We start from the raw sequence: 22,891 nt of genomic DNA on the forward strand, positions 1-22,891 counted from the left end.
TTTCTTTTTTTGTACAGCAATGAGTTTTACATATGATTAGACCCTATTTTCTTCCACATAACGTCTCAGTGTCTTTTTCTTCCAGGTTTTCTTTTTTCTTTTTAACATTTATTTATTTATGATAGACACAGACACACACACAGAGAGAGAGAGAGAGAGGCAGAGGGAGAAGCAGGCTCCATGCAGGGAGCCCGATGCAGGACTCGATCCCGGGACTCCAGGATTGCACCTCGGGCCAAAGGCAGGTGCCAAACTGCTGAGCCACCCAGGGATCCCCTCTTCCAGGTTTTCTTTATTTCTTTATCAAGGGTGGGGAAGGCAAGGTCTATTTTGCTTAAACTTGGGCAGTCTAAAGCCAGTCCAGTTTTTTAATAGTCTCTTGATAAGAGATAGGGAAAGACTTATTGAAGCAATCAAGAGGATCCTTAGACAATAGCAGACCCTTCATTTCATCTTAGTTTTCTGTCTCTTTGATCTTAACCATTCTGGTTATCAGGGCGGGGTGCCTGACTGGCTCAGTTGGTAGAACATGCAACTCTGTGTCTCAGGGTTAAGAGTTGGAGCCCTACAGTGGACATGGAGCCTACTTTTAAAAAAAGAAAAAGGGTGGCTCAGCAGTTGAACACCTGCCTTTGGCTCAGTGCATGATCCTGGATTCCTCGGATCGAGTCGGGCTCTTTGCATGGAGCCTACTTCTCCCTCTGCCTGTGTCTCTGCCTGTCTCTCTGTGTCTCTCATGAATAAATAAATAAAATCTTTTTTAAAAAATATAACAGTAGGGATCCCTGGGTGGCGCAGCGGTTTGGCGCCTGCCTTTGGCCCAGGGCGCGATCCTGGAGACCCGGGATCGAATCCCACATTGGGCTCCCGGTGCATGGAGCCTGCTTCTCCCTCTGCCTGTGTCTCTGCCTCTCTCTCTCTCTGTGACTATCATAAATGAATAAAAATTAAAAAAATATATAACAGTGATTTGACAATTGCACATATTACTAAATGCCCACCACAAGAAGTGTTGTTATCATGCATCACTTAACCATTCTGGTTATAGACATGGGTATGTTAGGAGGAATTATGTAAAGGGTTATAATGTAGAGAAAAGGACCACCACCAGCGTGATCTCAGGTACTTAGACTGAAGTTGAAAAGCAGGAAGGTGCTCAGTATAATGTAGTTTTGTTCTTTTTTAAGATTTTATTTATTCATGAGAGACACACAGAGAGGCAGAGACACAGACAGAGGGAGAAGCAGGCTCCCCAAAAGGAGCCCGGTGTGGGACTTGATCCCGAGATCAAGCAGATGCCCAACCGCTGAGCCACTCAGGCATCCCATAATGTGGTTTATTATGTTGGCTTATTATATAAATGCTATAGATATACATTTATACATGTATTGATTTTTTAAATTTAAGATTATGATATTTGGAAGAATAAATGCTCATTGTGAGCCTCCCAGTCCAACATAAAAAAACCATCACTCTGGCTAAAGCCCTGGCAGCTTATCCCACCAATTATATTAGGCTTTTCTTTTCTCTTAAGTAGAAGTCAAAGTTTACAAAATAATAGCAGACATTTAGATGGACTACTATGGAGTGGTAGAAGGGACTTCAGCACTGAGGCTTATCATTTTTCTTACTGGGGAGCCAAATCAGGACTGGAGAGACCAAGCTCTTTTTACTTGAATACACAGAAGCATAGTGACTATTTGTGACTTCTGTCTTTCTCTCATTTTAATGTACTGTAATGTCAAAATCCGGGTGAAAACCTAACTCATTTGGGATCTTGATATTCAGAACCCCAGTCAGTACATTCTAAGAATGGAATTCGGATTACTGAGATGTGCGCTTCAGAGAGTCTCCTAGGTCTGCATTTGGCTTCCAGCCTGCTGTTTCACCTATAAAGCTGCTTACCTATGTCCCCAGAGGTGTAATACTATATTTATACAAATTACTCAGGGATTAGTGATGAATTTGCAGAAACAGGATCTTTAGATTATGAAACTCCACATAAAGGTACTTACATAGCTGATGAGAGGAATAAGCAAGGGCATTTCAGCAACTCAGAAATGTTTGTTGCATTAGAAAAATGTTTTTTTTAATTGTTTTTCAAAATGTTTTGTTTTAGGAATTGAGGTACCTAAGTTGGGGATATCTATATTTATTTGGGAGTGGTTAGTAATCTATATTGAAGAAGATGGGAGATTTATTCTATAAAAAACAGTCATCAGGGTGGTTAGCAAGGCCACCTCATGGGAACATGAAAGGCATCCAGCGTTTCCCTCTATGGACACATGTACAAAATATATACAGATACAGTGGAATATTTTTTATTTTAAAGATTTTATTTACTTATTTTAAAGATTTATTTATTTTAGAGGGAAAGCATGAAGGGGTAGAGGAAAGAGACTCTCAAGTGGACTTCTTACTGAACATGGAGTCCGAGGTGGGCCGGATCCCATGACCTGAGCCAAAACCAGAGTTGGCCACTTAACTGACTGCACCACCCAGGCGCCCCAAGATACTATTTATTTGTTTTAGAGAGAGAGAGAGAGAGAGAGAGGGAGCATGAGGGGGTTGAGAAGCAGAGGGGGAGGGAGAGATTCCTGACCTCCATTTTGTAACATTCTAGGTATCTCCAGTTATCTCAAGGAATTTTTTTTTTTAAGATTTTATTTATTCATGAGAGAGAGGCAGAGACACAGGCATAGGGAGAAGCAGGCTCCATGCAGGGAGCCCAACGTGGGACTCGATCCCAGGTCTCCAGGATCAGGCCCCAGGCTGAAGATAGCACTAAACCGCGGAGCCCCAGGCTGCCCAATCTCAAAGAATTTATAAAATTCTATTGATTTAGTTAGTTAGTTATGAGAGACACAAAAAGAGAGGCAGAGACACAGGCAGAGGGAGGAGAAGTAGGCTCCATGCAAGGAGCCTGATGTGGGACTCGATCCCTGGAATCCGGGATCACACCCTGAACCAAAGGCTCAACCGCTGAGCCACCCAGGCGTCCCGGAGTTTATAAAATTCTTAAGGCAAAATTAACTTTAATTTACTTAAATCTTTGAATCACATGCTATATCACACTTGTTGACACTTGCAGAAGAGTTTAGCTTATTATTCAGATCAAAATGACCTTTAAAGGGTGCTCATAAGTAAAAAGGGCTTTAAACAGAAGTGACCTTTTTTTTACAGGTGGCTTAAGTGTAGAGAGTTATCATGCTTTAAGCAAATCAATTATTTCAAATAACAATGCTTCAAAATAAACACTTCTGTAAGACTGAGAAAAATTCTAGGCAGTGTTTCCCAGCAGTGATTAGATGAGTTTTTATAATTTCCTAAATTAGAATTAAATACGTAAAGATTTAACAGTTACTAATTTTTAGGTATTATTATATTATTTATTTAATTTTTTTCTTCATAACTATAAAATCCTGTAAGATTATTTATTTATTTACAGAGAGAGCGTGTGCACAAGTAGGCGGGGCTGCAGGCAGAGGGAGAGAGTGAAGCAGGCTTCCCCGCTGAGCAGGGAGTCTCCGGGCTTCATCCCATCATGATCTGAGCCCAAGGCAGATGCTTAACCAACTGAGCCACCCAGGGGCCCCTGTAAAATTCTTTATAAAGTTATCCCTCTCCTAGTCTTCTTTTGATTACCAGAAATCTGAAAGTTGTTTTTTTTACTTTTAACAAATTGTATCAATGAGAAGTATTTTATTATCCCTTGATGTAAGTAATTGAACTTGTTTGGTACTTATATGTACATTTTCAAGTAATTTTAGTATATGCACTGCCGAAGCAGACACATACATTTTCAAATAAGATTACTTTTTCCCTCGATGCTTTATATGAGCCGTGTTATGTTGTAAGTTGCTCCAGCTTTTTGTGTTTGTTTAAAAGAATGTCTCCCTTTTTATGCATGTATTAACACAGTTATTTATAGGTAAAAATCAAGAGAAAGTACCTTATCATATAATCAAGTTTGTCTCCTTCTCTTTTAGGATATTTTCTTTTCTGGATGTTGTTACTTTGTGTCGCTGTGCTCAGGTCTCCAGGGTAAGAATGGTTGAGATGATTATAGGGGGACCCCTTCCTGATGCTGATGATGCTGCTATGTCTCTGTGGGAGGCAAACCATTTACTTCAGATGTTAGTTGTATGTTACATTTCAGAAGATGGTATTTTGTGCATGACATTCCCAAACCCATGCAATTCTACAGTGGGATTCTATAATATATACTGTCTCTAATTTTTTTTGGAAATCTTAACTATTTGTATAATGCTAACAGAAGAAACATTTTAAAGGAATAAGTATTAAAATCAAAGGGTTAGACTCTACTCAGAATTGTAATAAAATAGTGTTCATTATGTTTTCCTAGTTCATTTTATATGCACCTACACACAAAAGGCTGAAGGCTCTAATTCTATTATTTCCCCATATTGCTTTCTTCAAAATGTAATAGCTAGAATATAATTTACTTAATTATAGGACAAACCAGATTCCATTCTCAAAGTCAGTTTTTAATTTCACTTTTATTATCTATTTTTGTCAGTTGACATTGTTGTGACAAAACTGGAGCATCATAAACTTATTGGCTGCCACTAATATGAAGAATGGGTTCTGTGTTGTGAGAAAAGTGCCTTATGAACCATTCCTACTCTCTTTTGTAATACAGATATATAATGATTTACTTACAGTGAATGAGCACATGTAATCATTTTTTAATAAACTTAAAAAATGGTTTTTTGCTTGTTCATTTAAGAAACATTTATTGAAAAGCTGCTGTATATGAGATACAGTCCTAAGTGCTGGATCTGTAACATGGTTATACCATATTGTATTTATCTTTGTAGGTGTGTCCAGATTTCAAATAACCAACACTACTCCTCTAAAAAAAAAACCCCACAAAACTTGCCGTAGAAAATTCACTGTCTTACTAACTTTAACATAATTTCTGCATCCCACAGCCATACCAAATCAGTATATCAGCTACTTTGGAAACCATCAGTAGTATTTTGATGATTTCTCTTCATGACTTCCTGACCCTTGTACATGAATGGTTGCTGTAGACATGGCTGGTACAAATGAATAGGGTTTTCTTTATATCGCCACATGAAGCTGAGGTCTTCATTGAGAAACAAAATGCCCAGACTAGTGTCTAAATCTGTTTGTTTAGGTGCAGTCTCATCTCATGGATGTTGATTTTAGTGAATTTTACTTGTTTTCACTTCAAGTTCCTCTTCCCCATTAATATTTTTCCCCATTAATATTTTAACTTAAAGGAGAGCACAACACCAATTTTCATTAAATCTGGAGAATTAGTACATCAATAGTTATGCTATTGTTCTCTGTATTTGAAGTATGTAATGAATTAGCTTTTATTTTTTTTTAAATATTTTTTTAATTTTTATTTATTTATGATAGTCACAGAGAGAGGGAGAGAGAGAGGCAGAGACACAGGCAGAGGGAGAAGCAGGCTCCATGCGCCGGGAGCCCGACGTGGGATTCGATCCCGGGTCTCCAGGATCGCGCCCTGGGCCAAAGGCAGGCGCCAAACCGCTGCGCCACCCAGGGATCCTTGAATTAGCTTTTAAAAGAAAAAAAAAAAAAACTCCAGAAAGGAACCTGTCATTCCTAACTTTAGTCTTAGTTTGGTGTGTGTTTCCTCCTTATGGGGGAAAGTAAGGAGGTGAAAAATATCAAATCAAACCAGAAGTATACTTAGCCTAAGAATCTAGTAAACATATAATCTTTGAAAGTTTTATCTCCCACAGGTAGCCATTTAAGGAACCATTAGGACCACAGAAAGAAAAGCAACATTGAGCTCTTGAGAAAACCTTAAAGATTTCCAGAATGATAACTATATTTACCCTCATACCCCTGGTCTATTTCTGGCTGTGTGATACTTACCCTGGGGCTTATGAATGTATCCACAGTTTCCTTTTTAGTATCTCAGTCTTGGCTCCATTTTGATATGTTGTAGTAAGAAATAATATTCTGGGGATCCCTTGGTGGCGCAGCGGTTTGGCACCTGCCTTTGGCCCAGGGCGCGATCCTGGAGACCCGGGATCGAATCCCCGTCGGGCTCCCAGTGCATGGAGCCTGCTTCTCCCTTTGCCTGTGTCTCTGCCTCTCTCTCTCTCTCTCTCTCTCTCTCTCTCTCTCTCTCTGTGACTATCATAAATAAATAAAAATTAAAAAAAATAATAATAAATAAAATAAAAAAAAAGAAATAATATTCTAAGTTTGTACCTCTACAATAAGACTTTTGTTTACACTTTAATAGGGAAAACTTTTACAGGCTTTATCATTAAAATATGATACATAACAAATTCAGACTTATTGGAGTCATTTTTTCTAATCCTGAAAAGTTGAAATTCTTGACTCTCTTTAGCTTAACTGAAGGAAGAAATGTGTGAGAAGTCTTAAACGTTCACTGTTACAAAATTTCTGCTGAATTGAGTTAGAGGGAGGGATGACCAATTGAAAAACATGCCTCAGTGAGCAAATTGGTAACTGAAGAGAGCAATAAGATTCTGTTGTGTATGTGGAGAAATGAGAGTTTCTTTTATAAGTCCCAGGTCAGCATATCAGTGTCAAGTCCGACCAGGTGATGCTATGGATAGCAAATATGTGTACTGAACATAGCAATATTTAGAGTACTTTACTCTTTCTGTGGTTTCACCTCATCTTGCTCCTAGTTGAACGATGGAGTAAGAGACTTGTTTTTCATCAGCAGAAGTATCTTATTTGGTGATTAGAAACTAAATCTTCCAGTTAGAAAGGAGTTTCTGGCTAGGATGCTTCACACAACCTGTCCTTTCCCAACCCCGCCCCCCAGCTGCTTGTTTCTGTATCCACTAATTTATAAGATAATCTAATTGGATAAAGTAGGAATCAGAAACAAAGCAGACCTTTTGGGAGTTAATGGCGGGGAGTTGAGAAATTTTTTAGTCTATTTTAATCTTTAGTTTGAATTGTAAACTTGAATAGTGCTGGGTTTCTCCCTTGAGTGACTGCTCATTTTGTCTCTTTTTCTTCAAAACAGGCCTGGAATGTTCTGGCTCTGGATGGCAGTAACTGGCAGCGAATTGACCTGTTTGATTTCCAGAGGGATATTGAGGTATAATTATGTGGTGTGTGGCCCCATTTCTCATGTTAGGATGTAATTACAGCATGGAACAGATTAGCCCCAACCATATAAATCTCCTTTCCCTGGAGAGAGAAAGTATTAATTTCAGTGTATCTGAACTTCTTGGGAACCTGCAATGTTTTGAGGATAAGCAGAAATACTTTACTGATGGAATACTAAATTATTTAGCATTTTTAGGCTAAAAATTTTTGTTTTTATTTTTGTGGTAGAAAGAAAGAAAGAAAGAAAGAAAGAAAGAAAGAAAGAAAGAAAGAAAGAAAGAAAACTTTCCTTTCTACAGAAAGTGCTTTTTTCTTTTTAAGCTTTATTTATTTATTCATGAGAGACACAGAGAGGCAGAGACATAGGCAGAGGAAGAAGGTGGCTTCCTGTGGGGAGCCTGATGTGGGACTTGATCCCAGGACCCTGGGATCATGACCTGAGCCAAAGGCAGGTGCTCAACCACTGATCCACCCAGGAATCCCTACACAAAGTGCTTTTAAAGTAATACCCACTGACATTATGCTGGATTCTTAGTTTTTCACAGTTGTCTAATCTTCATGGATATAAATGTTTAAAGAATCATGACCCACAAAATCATTCTGCAAGCTTCTGTTAAGTGTCCATTTTGTCTCTGCTGTGTTTAGAATGATATAGTAAACACTTTGGCAAGGATTCAGCAGTAATAAAGATAGCTAATATCCTTCAGTAGCTGCAGTTTAATCAAGAGGACAGTCTGCATTAATATAGTGGTGTGAGTGGGGTGCCTGAGTGGTTCAGTCGGTTAGGTGTCTGCCTTTGGCTCAAATCATCTCAGGGTCCTGGGATCATGTCTGGCTCCCTGCTCAGCGGGGAACCTGCTTCTCCCTCTGCCACTCCCCCTACTCATGCTCTGTCTCTCTGTCAAGTAAATAAATAAAATCTTTTTAGGGACACCTGGGTGGCTCAGCGGTTGAATGCCTGCCTTTGGCTCAGGGCGTGATCGCAGAGTCCTTGGATTGAGTCCCGCATCAGGCTCCCTGCATGGAGCCTGCTTCTCTCTCTGTCTCTCTCCCTCTCTGTCTCTCATGAATAAATAAGTAAAATCTTTAAAAAAAAATCTTTTTAAAATATGTTTGTAATGGCATGAGAAGTACAGAACACCATTTCCTCAACTACAGAGTATCTTCCAAATTGAACAAAATAAACAATGTAGGGTTTAAGCCTTTTTCAGGTAGATGAGTTGATCAGTAAAGCTTTCTCAAAGTAAGTTGAAATTTCTTTATTGTGGGATGCCTGGATGGCTCAGCAGTTGAGCATCTGCTTTCGGCTCCGGGTGTGATCCTGGAGTCCTGGGATCGGGTCCTGCATCAGGCTCCCTTCATGGAGCCTGCTTCTCTCTGGCTCTTTCTCTGTGTCTCTCATGAATAAATAAATAAAATCTTTAAAAAAAATAAATTTCTTTATTGAATTAACTAGGTTTTGAAAACAAGAAGCCTCTTCTTTGTTTATAAATTATTGAAAAACGAGGATGTGGGACACTGGGTGGCTCAGCGGTTAAGCGTCTGCCTTTGGCTCAGCACAGGATCCTGGAGTCCCATGTCAGTCTCCCTGCATGGACCTGCCTTTGCCTATGTCTCTGCCTCACTCTGTGTGTATCTCTCATGAATAAATAAATAAAATTTAAAAGAAAAGAAAAAAATGAGGATGTGTTCTCTTCAAAAACAATATTGTGCCTTACTTTTTTGTTTTGTTTTGTTTACCTGTCTTTTTTTACAGGGCCGGGTAGTGGAGAATATTTCAAAAAGATGTGGGGGCTTTTTACGAAAGTTAAGTCTTCGTGGGTGTCTTGGAGTAGGAGACAATGCATTAAGGTAAGAACATCACTATTGGTTAACTGGTCTTCTTAACTGAATATAAATGATTTTCATGTTCTGAAGCTATTCAGAACCCAAACACACATACATAGCTTATAACACAAAAAGATCCAATACTGGGATGTATTGAGAATAAAACAAAGCCCCATATCATAAATGGCTCTTTGGAGCTTTGAATAAAAATTTTTTTTTAATTTGTTGGCTCAAAGTTAGGGTAATTTTAACCTTGGTTGGAACAAAGATCAATGTTTAAAAGTTTATGGTTAAAAATGAATTTATTTGTAAATGTGAGCTAATTTTGTACCAGTATCCAATATTACAGACAGTAATGTCTTTTATTATTTTTTGTAATGCCTAGAATTATGCCCATTTCATTTCAAACCTTTAACTGTCTTTCTTTCCTGTAAAGGACTTTTGCGCAAAATTGTAGGAACATTGAAGTACTGAATCTAAATGGTTGTACAAAGACTACAGATGCGTAAGTATTTTGTGTTTTAGAAGGGTAAGTCATAGCTTCTTGTGTCCTGTCTGTATTAGCTTTAAATGTGGGCTATTAAATATATTTAGTAAATTTCATTTTAGTCTTACAGAAGAAAGATATATTAAAAGGAAAAAACATTAAAATAGAAATGGCATAAGAAATGTGTTTTGGAATCTGACCCAAATTCTTTCTTGATACTTAAAGTGAAACTTAAAGACCATGGATATGAAGTAGGGATTTTTTTTTTATAGTAGGGATATTAATGATATAAATTACTAGGACTACTTATATTTCAAGAAGACACTAGTAGCTTTACCGTGTCAAAAGACATGGTAAACAGGAGTGCCTGGGTGGCTCATTTAGTTGGGTGTCTGACTTTGGCTTTGGTCAAGATCTTAAGATCCTAGGATCTAACCACACTTTGTTGGGCTTCCAGCTCAGCAGGGAGTCTGCTTGTCCCTCTGCCCCTCCCCCAACCATGCTGGCTCACTCTCTGAAACTCTCTCTCTCAAATAAAATCTTAAGAAAGAAACACACAGGGTAAACAGATAATTCTACAAAAAGTTATAAAATCTTAAACACATACTAAACAGCTTGTAATAATCAATATTGAGAGCATTTATTAAATGACCTTTTAAATATATTGTGTCTGTGTCAGTTACAATATAAATGAAAGCAATCTTTTATCCTTGAAAGCTTACTATCACAGACAAATAGACAAGGAAGGTAAACATAAAACCCATTCAATCCAGGGTATCTATTGGTAATAATATGTATCAAATAACATTTAAAATTACATAGGGAAATTGTTGCCTATTATGAAGTGAAGCCATTGAGGAAGCTTGTTTATACAGGGTGGGGCTAGGATTATTCAGTGAATGTTCCTGTTCAAAAAGGCCTCCGGAAGGAGATGGGATCTTTAGAATTGCTTAATGAAGGCAAGTGGAAGACACTCCAGACACAGGGTACAGTTTATTTCATTCCTTTCTTTGAGCTCACAGCATTGTTAACTTTTAATACAAGAAAGTGTCTGAAAGACAACTGTGGTTGTTAATTCTACTGTGGTTATTAATTCTAACAAGTATTATTTCTGTGAATTGATTTGACCTTTAACATGAGAAATGAATCTAACGCCTCCCCTAACTATGACTTTTTACCAGTAGCCTACGTTTATTTTAGATAAATTACCTGTTTATTTTTTGCTTTTGAATATTTAATGTTACAGAAATTAAGAATTTGACCACTTTGATATCTAGACAAGTGACATAAAATTTACACTTTTTTCTAGCTATCCTATATACCAAAGATAAATTGACAAAAATGTAATGTAATTTATTACAAGGCTATTCATTTTTGCTGTTTCTAATAAGAAGTAGCAAAAGACAGGAAACAATCCAAATGTCATTCCATAGGAAGGAGACTGTTAAACGGAATGAAAAGAATATATAGTATTCTGAAGTGATCTGTAGTATTCTGTGATCTTAACATACTATTAAGAAAGCAAACTGCAAAGAAGTTTTATAAGATACTTTTTGTAGGGGCACCTGTGTGGCTCAGTAGGTTAAGTGTCTGCCTTTAGCTTAGGTCATGATCTTGGAGTCCTGGGATCAAGCCCTGCTCAGCAGGGTGTCTGCTTCTCTTTTCCCTCTGCACCCACACCCAGCCCATGCTCCCACTTGCACATGTTCTCTCTCTCTCTCTCAAATAAATAAAATCTTTTTTAAAAATATGCTTTTTATAGGGCCAGGAGACAATGTAAACAAATATTACTCTTTTTATATTTTTAAAAAGAATGGAAAGATAAAGAATGAATCAAAAGGTGATTTATGGGAGAGAGAAAACAGGGATGAAAGGGAGACTCTGAAATATCATGTGTTATGGTTTTACTTTATTAGCTGTGTAAATGTTTTACGTAATTAAAATATAAATTAAGTCAAAAAGAAATCAAAGCAGTCCCTAAACACTGAAAACAAAATAAAACACATGAACCCAATCATACCAAATGGAGCTATAACTACACAGAGAAGTTACTTGTGCTGCCTTTGATTTCCTCTTTTTTTTTTTTTTAAGATTTTATTTATTTATTCATGAGAGACACAGAGAGAGAGGCAGAGACATAGGCAGGAGACGAAGGCTCCATGCAGGGAGCCTAATGTGGGACTCAATCCCGGGACTCCAGATCATGCCCCGAGCCAAAGGCAGATACTTAACCGCTAAGCCACGCAGGCGTCCCTGACTTTTGGTTTCTTACAAAATGTTTTAAACATATACCAAGGTAGACAAAATAGTATAATGAACCCATCACCCAGCTTCAGGTTGATAAAACTGAGAAATTACCACTTTATGGCCAATCTTGTTTCATCTGTATCCCCAAACTTTTTGTATTTTGAAAAAAGCCTGAACATTATATTATTTAATCTGTAAATATATATTTCTAAAAGATAAAAGCTTTTAATATATGAATGTTAACTTCATCACTCCTATAAAAAAACTTAATCTCTTAAAATCATCAAATAACCACTGGTCAGTTCAGATTTTTACTTGTTCTAGTGACTTTAGAAGCACGATATTTTAGGGATGCCTGGGTGGCTCAGTGTTTGAGCATCTGCCTTTGGCTCAGGGCGTGATCCCAGGGTTCGGGGATTAAGTCCCATGTTGGGCTCTCCCTCAGGGAGCCTGCTCCTCCCTCTGCCTGTGTCTCCCTCTCTCTCAGTGTCTCTTACGAATGAATAAATAAATCTTTTAAAAAAAACACACACACAGCGTTTTAAGCACAATATAAAAGAAAAATGACACAAACTTCAATAAAAGGTGGAGACGTCTGCTTCTGCCATGATAGTAACTGTCCTCGTGCCATCAACAACTATAAAACTATACAAATCATAGCAAAGAACCAGTTGGAGATGTTGGACAATATGCAGCACAGGACTGAGAAACAAATCAGGTGAACCCTATGACCACTCTTTCTGCCTGGTGGTATTTTCCAGATGATGGTATAAGGAGAAGGAGCCCAAGCAGAGAACTAAATTCTGGCTGATTTGAAGAGTCAGAGATCAGAGCTCCGGGAGACAGAAGTAACTGGAATTTTTGTCTTGAGACAGGGGAGCTACTCAAAAAGGGCATAGAAATATACATTGAGGGATCCCTGGGTGGCGCAGTGGTTTGGCGCCTGCCTTTGGCCCAGGGCGCGATCCTGGAGACCCGGGATCGAATCCCACGTCGGGCTCCTGGTGCATGGAGCCTGCTTCTCCCTCTGCCTGTGTCTCTGCCTCTCTCTCTCTCTCTCTCTCTCTCTCTCTCTCTCTCTCTCTGTGACTATCATAAATAAATAAAGAAAAAAAAAAGAAATATACATTGAGGGTGCCTGGGTGACTCAGTCAGTTAAACATATGCCTTTGGCTCAGATCATGATCCCTGGGTCCTGGGTTTGAGTCCTATGTCCAGGCTCACTGCTGAGCAGGGAGTCTACTTGTTACTCTGCCTCTGCCCTTCCCTCTCTGCTTATGCTTTCTCTCAAATCAAAAAAATCTTAAAAAAAAAAAAAAAAGAAAAGAAAAAAAGGAAATCTGCATCAATTTAGCTGAATAGTAAACTGTAAATGCACATATTGAGACCCCACAAAGTCCGTCAAAGAACATCTAATAAGGAAAGAACAATTACTGGAAAACTGTAAACTGAAAAATTAGCTCTCTGGCAAGAGCTAAAATAAGGCTGGGAGAAGTTCTGACTACCCTCAATGGAGAATACCTTGGGACATTTAATAAGCAACTTCAGAAACATCACACCTTGATAGTAAAACTAGACTAGACCTGTCCCAATAAAGGTTAAAAGAAAAAAATTAGGGTCAAATTGATCCATAACTAATTCAGCTGTCTGCTAAGGTGAAATTCAACATTCTTTTTTTTACAGAAGGCAACAAAACCTAGACACTCAGCATACAGAATTTCTAGCATTCAGTGAAAATTACAAGGCATGCAAAAAGGCATTAAATGATACCAGAAGAAAAACTAGTCAGTAGAAACAGACCCAGATGGGACACCTGGGTGGTTCAGTGGTTAAGTGTCTGCCTTCAGCTCAGGGCGTGATGCTGGAGTCCTGGGATCGAGTCCCACATTAGGCTTCCTGCATGGAGCCTGCTTCTCCCTATGTCTCTGCCTCTCTCTCTGTGTCTCTCATGAATAAATAAATAACATCTTAAAAAAAGAAAGAAATAGACCCAGAAATTATGATAGCGATTATAAAATTGACCAATAAATTTTATTTTTATTATTATTTTTTTAAAGATTTTATTTATTCATGAGAGAGAGAGGCAGAGGCAGAGACACAGGCAGAGGGAGAAGTAGGCTCCATGCAGGGAGGCTGACATGGGACTCGATCCTGGGTCTCCAGGATCAGGCCCTGGGCTGAAGGCAGCACTAAACTGCTGAGCCACCTGGGCTGCCCGACCAATAAATTTTAAACATAGCAAGTACAAATATGCTCTAGAATTTAAGAAAACCTAAAGATAATATAGACATTGAAGGATGAAAAAGGAGATACTATTATAATCACTAATCATAGGAAACTTGGGGTAGTTATTATAAATAGGAGATGATATAAACTTCAGGAAAAAATGTACATGAAAGATATTAAATAGTAAATGATAAGTAGACAAACCAGTAAAGTTCTGTACTTGAGCAGTATTGTCAATGAACTTGTCCTAATTGATACTTAACAAAATGCTATACCAGAGAGTACCAGAATAAACATTCTTTTCAAGTGCCCCTAGAGTATTCAGTGAGACACACTAAAATATGCTTTCAACGAACTTAGATTGAAATAATAGTGAGTGAATTAAAGTAGAAATCAATAACATATATGGAAAATTTGAAGGTTAAATATCACCCTTCAGAATAATATGGGTCAAAGAATAGGTTACTAAGAACACTATAAAATATGTATTGCTGTGTAAAAATGAAAATACAACATTTGAAACTTGTGGACTGTACCAAAGGCAATACTTTAGAGAAAAATACAGTTTCAGATGTGTATGTTAGAAAAGAAAGGTTTAAAATCAGGGACTGGTGTGTGACTGGCTCAGTTGGTAGACTTTATACTAACAAATTAGACAATCGAGATGAAAGAGACAAGTCCCTGGGAAGGCACAAATTACCAAATTTGACGTATTAAAAAAAAAAAAGGCAATCTAAACAGATCCATAACAAGTTCAGTGCATAATTCAAAAGCATCCCATAAAGAAAAGCCCAGGCCAAGATGGGTTCACTGGTGAATTCCATCAAATATTTAAAAGACGAAATAATACCAATCTTCAAACTGATTCATAAAATGAAATAAGTACTTTATAACTCATTCTATGAGGCCAATGTTTTTCTCATACCAAAGACATTACAATAAAGGGGGATCTACTGATTGTTATCCCTCAGAAACAGAACTGCAAAAATACTTGACAAAGTGTTAGAAAACTGAATCCAGTAATATATGAAAGGATTTTGAATCATAACCAAGTAAGATTTATCCCAGAAATACAAGTGTGCCTTAATATCTAAAAATCAATTAATATAATATCTCAGTAATTAGTAGAATGAAGTAGAGGTCAGCAGACCTTCTGTACAGGGCCAGATAAGTAAATATTTTTAGGACTTTGTAGGCCAAACAGTTAATCTGTCACAGCTACTCAACCCTGTCAGTGTTTTACAAAGGCAGCCATAGATTATACACAAACAAATAGGCATAAGTGTACTCCCATAAAACTTTATTTCTGGACAGTGAGATTTGAATTTCATATGATTTTCACATGTTGCAAACTATATCTTTTTATTTATTCATTCATAGAGACACACAGAGAGAGAGAGGCAGAGACACAGGCAGAGGGAGAAGCAGGCATCATGCAGAGAGCCCGACGTGGGACTCCATCCAGGGTCCCCAGGATCACGCCCTGGGCTGCAGGCGGTGCTAAACCGCTGCGCCACCGGGCCTGCCCCAAACTATATCTTTTAAAAAAAAAAAATGTTTTTTCAACCATTTAAAACACCAAAACCATTCTTAACTTGTGAGCCATATAAAAATAGGCAGCTGGTGAGATTTACTGCTGCCTGGAATAAAGGACAAAACCACATGATCATCTCAGTGCAATTGGTGGCCTCTAAATGGCCCCCAAGTAACCCCTACCTCCTACTACTCACAACCTTGTGTAATCTTTTCCCTTGAACGTGGGCTGGACCTAGTGACTCATTTCTAACAATAGAAGACTGCAAAAGAGATTGGATGTCACTTTGGAGATTAGGTTACCAGAAGACTGTGATTCTATCTTGCTGTGCTTTCTCAGGACTCTGGCTCTCGGGGGAGCAAGCTGCCCTGTTTTGAGTAGCCCTGTGGAGAGGGCCACATGGCAAGGAACTCAGGTCTGGCCAACAGCCAGCAAGGACCTGAAACCTACCAAAAAACAGGGATCCCTGGGTGGCGCAGCGGTTTAGCGCCTGCCTTTGACCCAGGGCGCGATCCTGGAGACCCAGGATCGAATCCCACGTCGGGCTCCCGGTGCATGGAGCCTGCTTCTCCCTCTGCCTGTGTCTCTGCCTCTCTCTCTCTCTCTCTCTCTGTGACTATCATAAATAAATAAAAATTAAAAAAAAAAAAACCAAATGAGTGGGCTTAGAATTGGATCTTCTAAGGTCTGCCAGTAGCCACCTAAATAAGATTGGAAAGGAATTGACACCTAGTTAACCTTTAGATGAATGCAACTATGACCAATAGCTTAATTACAGCCTTGTGAGAGAGCCTGAGTCAGAGGCACTCTACTAAAGCTGCCTGTGCCTGTATTCCTGACCCTCAAAAACTATGATAGTAAATGTTTTCTTGTTTTAAGCTGCTCAGTTTTGGGGTAATTTGTTTTAAGTAACAGTAGATCATTACTACATCAGCAGATACAGAAAAAATACATGACAAAATCCAACACTCATTCATAATTTAAAAATTCTCAACAAACTAGAAATAGAAGGGAGTTTACTCAATCTGATCAAAAGCATTTATGAAGAAACTTACTACCAACATCATACTTCTCAATGAAAGACTAAGTCCTTTACCCTAACATCAGAAGCAAGGTGAGGATGTTATATGTCACCATTTCTATCACATTCTGTTGGAGATTGTAGCCAATGCAAAAGGGGGAGGGGAGGGCCTGGGAGGCTCAGTTGGTTAAGTGGCTAACTCTTGATTTCAGCTTAGGTCAGGATCTCAAGTTTCTGGGATCAAGCCCCATGTTGGACTCTGCGCTTAGCTGGGAGTCTGCTTAAAGATTCTCTCTCTCTGCCTCCTTTTGCCCTTCCCCTTTGTTCTTGCTTGCTCACTCTCAAAAATCTTTTTTTTTTTTAAAAAAGTCATAAAGACAGGTAGTAATATTACATAACTTAGCTTGTTTGAGCCTTGATGCTGGTCCATCCTCAGTATACCTTGCAAAAATCCAGCCATTTCGTTACTGCCATGCAAAAAGTTATCTTGAGCAGAGATTTAAGTGAAAAAGCAGAGATGGGCACCTGGGTGGCACAGGGGTTGAGTGTCTGCCTGTGGCTCAGGGCGTGATCCCGGGGTCTCGGGATAGACTCCAGCATCAGGCTCCCTGATGTGTGTGTCTCTCATGAATAAATAAATAATCTAAAAAAAAGAGTAGAGGGGCGCCTTGGTGACTCGGTGGCGGTTGAGTGTCTGCCTTCCGCTCAGGGTGTCTTCCCGAGTCCCCTGTCAAGTTCCACATCGGGCTCCCTGTGGGGAACCTGCTTCTCCTTCTGCCTATGTCTCGTCTCTCTCTCTCTCTCTCTCTGTCTCTCATGAATGGATGAATAAAATCTTTAAAAATAATAATAAAGAATAGAGATAGAGCTTTCATCTTCATGTTGCACCACGTGCTAGCAAGTACTAGCTAGCTTTCTGGTATTTTTGTATTTGCAAAATGCACATAGGTCTCCTGTGAGGACATAGGTAGTTTGCTGTTAAACATTTCCAAATGAGAATCAAGCACCATCATCCCCTCATGCAGATTCTCCTATGCAGTACAGCCTTTCTTCTTTGTGAATGGCATCTGCCTGTTTCTCAGCAAGAAAGGTCTCAGAATTTATAACTGCTTTTATTTGGGGTATGGAAATTTTACAGTTCTTATGTACACACATATGTTTAATAAGAATGGTGTATGATTTACTGAAGATGTGTTCCTGTTTGCTTATTCATTATTTTTTCCTTTTTCCATTTTTCAGTACATGTACTAGCCTTAGCAAGTTCTGTTCCAAACTCAGGCACCTTGACTTGGCTTCCTGTACATCAATAACAAACATGTCTCTTAAAGCTCTGAGGTAAATTTCTTATAACAAGAATGTCCAGTAATCAGAATACTGATTTTTTTTTTCATTTCAAATAACTGAAATAAAGTTGGAATTGAAGAAAACTGTTTTATGGGTATGTACTATAGTTCAGAATAGATCTTCTGTTTTATCATTTGCCCAAATTACAGGACACATTCAGGGTAAAATGACTAGAGGTAACTAGGATTCTGAACAGACTGGTACAGTGTATCCATAAATGATTAGATTTCTATGAAGGTTTGATTCTCCCCCACTCCCCAAAACGCCACATATCATTATAGCTAGTGATGAAAGCAGCACTCTGTGGAGTCAGGTGATTGACAAATGTAACCCTTGTGAACTTTTCCTTATCATCTCATTGTGCTGTTGTTAGGATTAAACAGTATTATCATTGTTTGATAATATTAGGCCAAACCATACAAAGTTGCCAGTGTTTAATAACAACTTTTGTCTTATAAAAATGACAGCTTTTTAAAGTACATTACGGAAGGTGTGCCTTAAGGAAGGTGAAATGTCCATTCTCTTTGTACCTTTACTTTTTTATCAGTCTTTTATAAGTTACTATAGTCCCATGTATTGGTTATGTTTCATGAGTAATAAAAATTAAGCTATTAAAAGAAGAAATGTAGGTTTAGTTAAGTGTAAGTAACCTAGAAATGTGGCTTTTTCTAGACCTTCCTATGAATATTGAGTACATGTGTATCAAAGGCCATTTGCCATGTAGGATAATAAGTAGGATAATACAACATTTATAGCTTATAAAATATTTTCACATAAATAATTTCATGTATTTAAAAACTATGTGAGGCATATAGGACAGACATGTAATAGATAAGAAAATCTAAAACAACAACAAAAAAAAGAAAATCTAAAACATTTTTGAATGCCAGGTAATGTGATTAACCTCGGGATGTCACTAAATAAGGTATTGTTACTGCCTAGGAGCTGCTCAGAGTCTAGTAGGAGAAAAAATAATAAACATGTTGTTATATCATAGTGATAAGTGCTATTATAGAAGTGAGTGCATCCATTTGGGGAGAATATAGGCTATGGCTGATCTTAGATTAAGAGAAGTTCAGGCAGGATCCTAAAGGGACTTGCCTGAAGTCACACTGTTAATGTTGAAGAATGGACTTGAACAAGATCCCCCACCATCATTCTATAAAACAATTAAAGCAATATTTTCCACCTTGCGCTTGGGATTCTTGCATAGCTCAAATGTGAAATCAAAGATGAAACTGGTATTTGATAGAAGGCAGAGATCAAACACAATATATCCTAAATTTAGTCTATGGAGACAGTACCCTAGAGACTTCAGAGATAAGGAAAATTTATGGATCCTGTATAATTTTTTAAATAATTTAAACGTCTTCATTATTACTTTGACAAGTAATAGAATTATTTGATAAGGAATATGAATCTAAACTTCACTAATTACTCTGTTAACTTGACAGGTCACTTAATTCCTATTTCTTTCCCAGAGATGTTTTAAACGTGTGATATGTGCAAAAAGAATACATTTGCAAAGGATAAATCTCCATAACAGTCTAATACATCTGAAAAACAATATTGTGCTTTATGCTTGTTTAGCTGATTTGAGATGACATTCCTTTCAATTCTAATCACCACTTCCTTTTAATTCTGATTGCCATAGTGATAAAGTCCCACATGAACTCCACCAGCCTTGATAAATATGCTTTTTTGTTGTTGTTGAATTGCCTATATTATAAATCTATGTTAAGTAAATGTAATTATTCTTGTGGGAAAGCATGGAGCTGTAGCCTTTCCCTGACCTAAATAGCCAATAAAATGAGACTTTGGTGCCTTTGGAACTGAATTTAGTCATAAGATTGTTTCATTTTGTTTTGTCCTCAGTGAGGGATGTCCACTGTTGGAGCAATTAAACATTTCCTGGTGTGACCAAGTAACCAAGGATGGCATCCAAGCACTAGTGAGAGGCTGTGGGGGTCTGAAGGCTTTATTCTTAAAAGGCTGCACACAGGTAATACTCCATGTCATGCCTGTAAATTTTAGAAGAACCAGGAACTTTGTAGGCAGCCCAAAGATGTTGGCTGAAGAAATATGTAGTTCTATATTATTAATCAAAAATACATGGTTACCGGGCAGCCTGGGTGGCTCAGCAGTTTAAGCGCCTGCCTTCGGCCCAGGGCGTGATCCCAGAGTCCCAGGATCCAGTCCCACATCAGACTCCCTGCATGGAGCCTGCTCCTCCCTCTGCCTGTGTCTCTGTCTCTCTCTCTCTATCATGAATAAATAAATAAAATTAAAAAAAAACCATGGTTACCAAAAATTAAAGTGTCTTCCATAGAGTAAAAAATATGTATGAAAAGAATTAACATCTGATGGAAGATAATTTCTAAGGGTAGGCGAGGTGGGGAGATAAAATCTCACTGAGCATGCTCCATGGGCAGGAAGCATATTACACAATTTAATCTGAAAAGAAAACTTGCCATGTTGTCACTGCCTGAGACTGTGAACTGGAGAGACAAGGAAGGCAGTCTTAGTTAGCAGTTTTCGCTAGTGGTTTAACTACCAGGTTAAATGTGCCAGGTGTACAGATCCTACAATTCATAGTGTTGATGTTTACTTCCTGCCAGTCACATTACAAATTCCAACATATTTTGTCATTAAAAAGTTTACTGTTTTCCTATTTTACTGTGATAAAAATAAAGAGAGAGAGAGAGAGGAGTTGACATTGCAGCATTTGAAGGAAAAATCAAAAATGAGTTTAGAAGTGACACAAAGTAGGGCTAGGCTCTTGTAACATTATTTTATTAATGATTACTGAAACCATTCCTTGGATTTTGTTAAAAGGGCCTTTATTCCTTCACCATGGTGGGAGGAGTTCCATTGTTTGAGACAGAGCTTTGGAAGTAAAATTGCCTTAAAACAACAGCTTGAGCTTCTGGTTATTTATGGAATCCTGAAAAATATTGATTGGGATGCACCATTATAATCAATTACTTGCCATCTGTTCTCAGCACTGTATGCATGGCACTGATCTTCCAGCAGGAGATAAACCGGATTCCTTTCTCAGCTCATGCTCCCAAAAGTTTCTTTTTAAAAAACTTTATATAGGAAGTATAGAAGTGTGAAAATTATTTTAGCTTCATAATCCCTGAGCAAAATGCTATGAGGCATATTTATCAGAAGAAAAATCCATAAACATTAGGCAGTGTTTATCTTTTTCTTGATTTAGTGATTGTATGAATTTGATGTGGTTGGAACTGATGAAAAATACTAATAGCCATACTAATGATATGAATTACACCTTTATGTGATCACAGCTTCTGGTTCATTGTTCCTTTGAAACTTGGTTGGCTGTATTTAGAATGTATATATATAGTCCTAAATCTTTATCCCTTGAAATGATGTTTGTAATAATTTTTCTCTTTTTAATTTTTGTAGCTAGAAGATGAAGCTCTCAAGTACATAGGTGCACACTGTCCTGAACTGGTGACTTTGAACTTGCAGACTTGCTTAGTAAGCAGCACTTCCCACAATTCTTTTATATTCAGTAATTCATTTCAGTAATATTTTGTAAGAGCTTCAGTCATCGAGATCAGTGGTTTTTCCCCCTCAGCCCTGGGGACACAGTAAACACACAGATGATTCTTTGCATGCTTAATGATACTCACTCCTGAGGGTTTTGACATAGGTAATAAAGATACCTCATGCAGAATTCCAAATAAGCAAACTATAACTCCACTCCTTTTCTTTTCTACTTTTAGAAGTGAATTATTCACAGACTTTAGTACTTAGAATATTTTTGGTAAATTAATTGCAGTCATGCCAATAAGATCTCAGTCATAACTATTGGGAACCACTGATCTAAACAGATGACAAGCAAAATGTACTCTCTAAATTAATTTCCAAGTAGTATTTGTAGTTCACATTTGGCTTGTTTAGACTGTCAACTTTTGGTGGTCTATCCCCAAAGCCCTGCATTTTGTACATAGAATTTGCTGAAACTATTCAGGGTCCTAGAACATTGACAACAAATACACTTTTAGCTTTTCTCTCTTGTCTTAAAAATTACAAATATCTGTTGCCTTGGAATGAGAGCCTCTCATAGCAATAAAAAAAATTGATGAGGGTTTTCCTTGTTTTTGCTAAACTTCTGTTCATTATACCCTCCCCTTCTTGTATGATCACCTGAAACTTAAGAGCATAGCGGTTGTTTAAAGGTGACACATAAAAGGCCACGTTTTGTGCAATTGAAGCAACCTCCCCATCCAGCCCTTATTAAGGGATGGTACTGATAAATGATCTGCTTGGGAGGCCTCCTGAAGACTGAGTTTAAAGGAATGACATTCCTTTTAATTCTCATCACTGCTTACTTCTAATTCTGATTGCCATCATTGCTCTCAGAATTTGCCTAATTTCATTTATGAAACTGAAATATTTGGCCTGACAGGAAGAGCTTACACAACTGTTATACACATGAAACCATCATCTTACAGTGATAGGAAAAAAATTGTTCTCAGGCATCTTTGGATTTTACACACACACATAGATAGACTGTATATATTTGTGTGGATATATGTTAAATACACATTTGCACAACTATATAAATACATACATACCATACCTAACCTTTTCTGTTTTAGTTTCGTTTCCTTGATCCTTCCAGCAGACAGAAATCACAGCCAGTAATCATAAAGAACCAGTTCTATCATCTATTTTACTCTTTCCCTTCACCCAGATCTTAGGACATAAGTCATTCCTTCTGTAGAATGTGATGCAATGATTCTTATTCCTAAGACTTCACGTTTCTGCCCAAAACTGTTGACATGACCGAAGTACATTCTTGGTCATTCTCTTTTTCTTGTCTAATTTGAAAACATAAAAGTTTGGTAAGTTTTATTTTAGAATCTGAAGAATTGTTACATAGGACTTTCTTCTTCAGTAATCCCTTATAGACTTGAAAACATTAAGAGGCAAAGAGCAACACAGCCCTACAATATTTTCCCAATATTATGTGACACAAATTCTCGTTGACCTGATACATATGCATGTTTATTGATTGCTGCCTCCCCTTTTACATTTCAATTATCCTCAT

The 22,891-nt window shown here is 37.9% G+C and overlaps 1 protein-coding gene across 5 annotated transcripts in view; it reads left to right on the top strand.

Moving 5' to 3' along the window:
* The window catches only part of FBXL20 (F-box and leucine rich repeat protein 20), a 104,186-nt gene that overhangs the window by 70,438 nt on the left and 10,857 nt on the right, over window positions 1-22,891 (top strand). For all 5 annotated transcript variants that reach the window (XM_055316153.1, XM_055316171.1, XM_055316162.1 and 2 more), the window contains 7 exons: window positions 3,990-4,044; window positions 7,037-7,111; window positions 8,879-8,973; window positions 9,386-9,454; window positions 17,704-17,799; window positions 19,684-19,810; window positions 21,238-21,312. In XM_055316153.1, coding sequence (XP_055172128.1) covers window positions 3,990-4,044; window positions 7,037-7,111; window positions 8,879-8,973; window positions 9,386-9,454; window positions 17,704-17,799; window positions 19,684-19,810; window positions 21,238-21,312 — 592 coding nt within the window. The remainder of the gene's footprint in view (window positions 1-3,989; window positions 4,045-7,036; window positions 7,112-8,878; window positions 8,974-9,385; window positions 9,455-17,703; window positions 17,800-19,683; window positions 19,811-21,237; window positions 21,313-22,891) is intronic.

Source organism: Nyctereutes procyonoides, unplaced genomic scaffold (assembly GCF_905146905.1).
Source record: "Nyctereutes procyonoides isolate TBG_1078 unplaced genomic scaffold, NYPRO_anot_genome, whole genome shotgun sequence".
NCBI classification, from domain to species: Eukaryota; Metazoa; Chordata; class Mammalia; order Carnivora; family Canidae; genus Nyctereutes; species Nyctereutes procyonoides.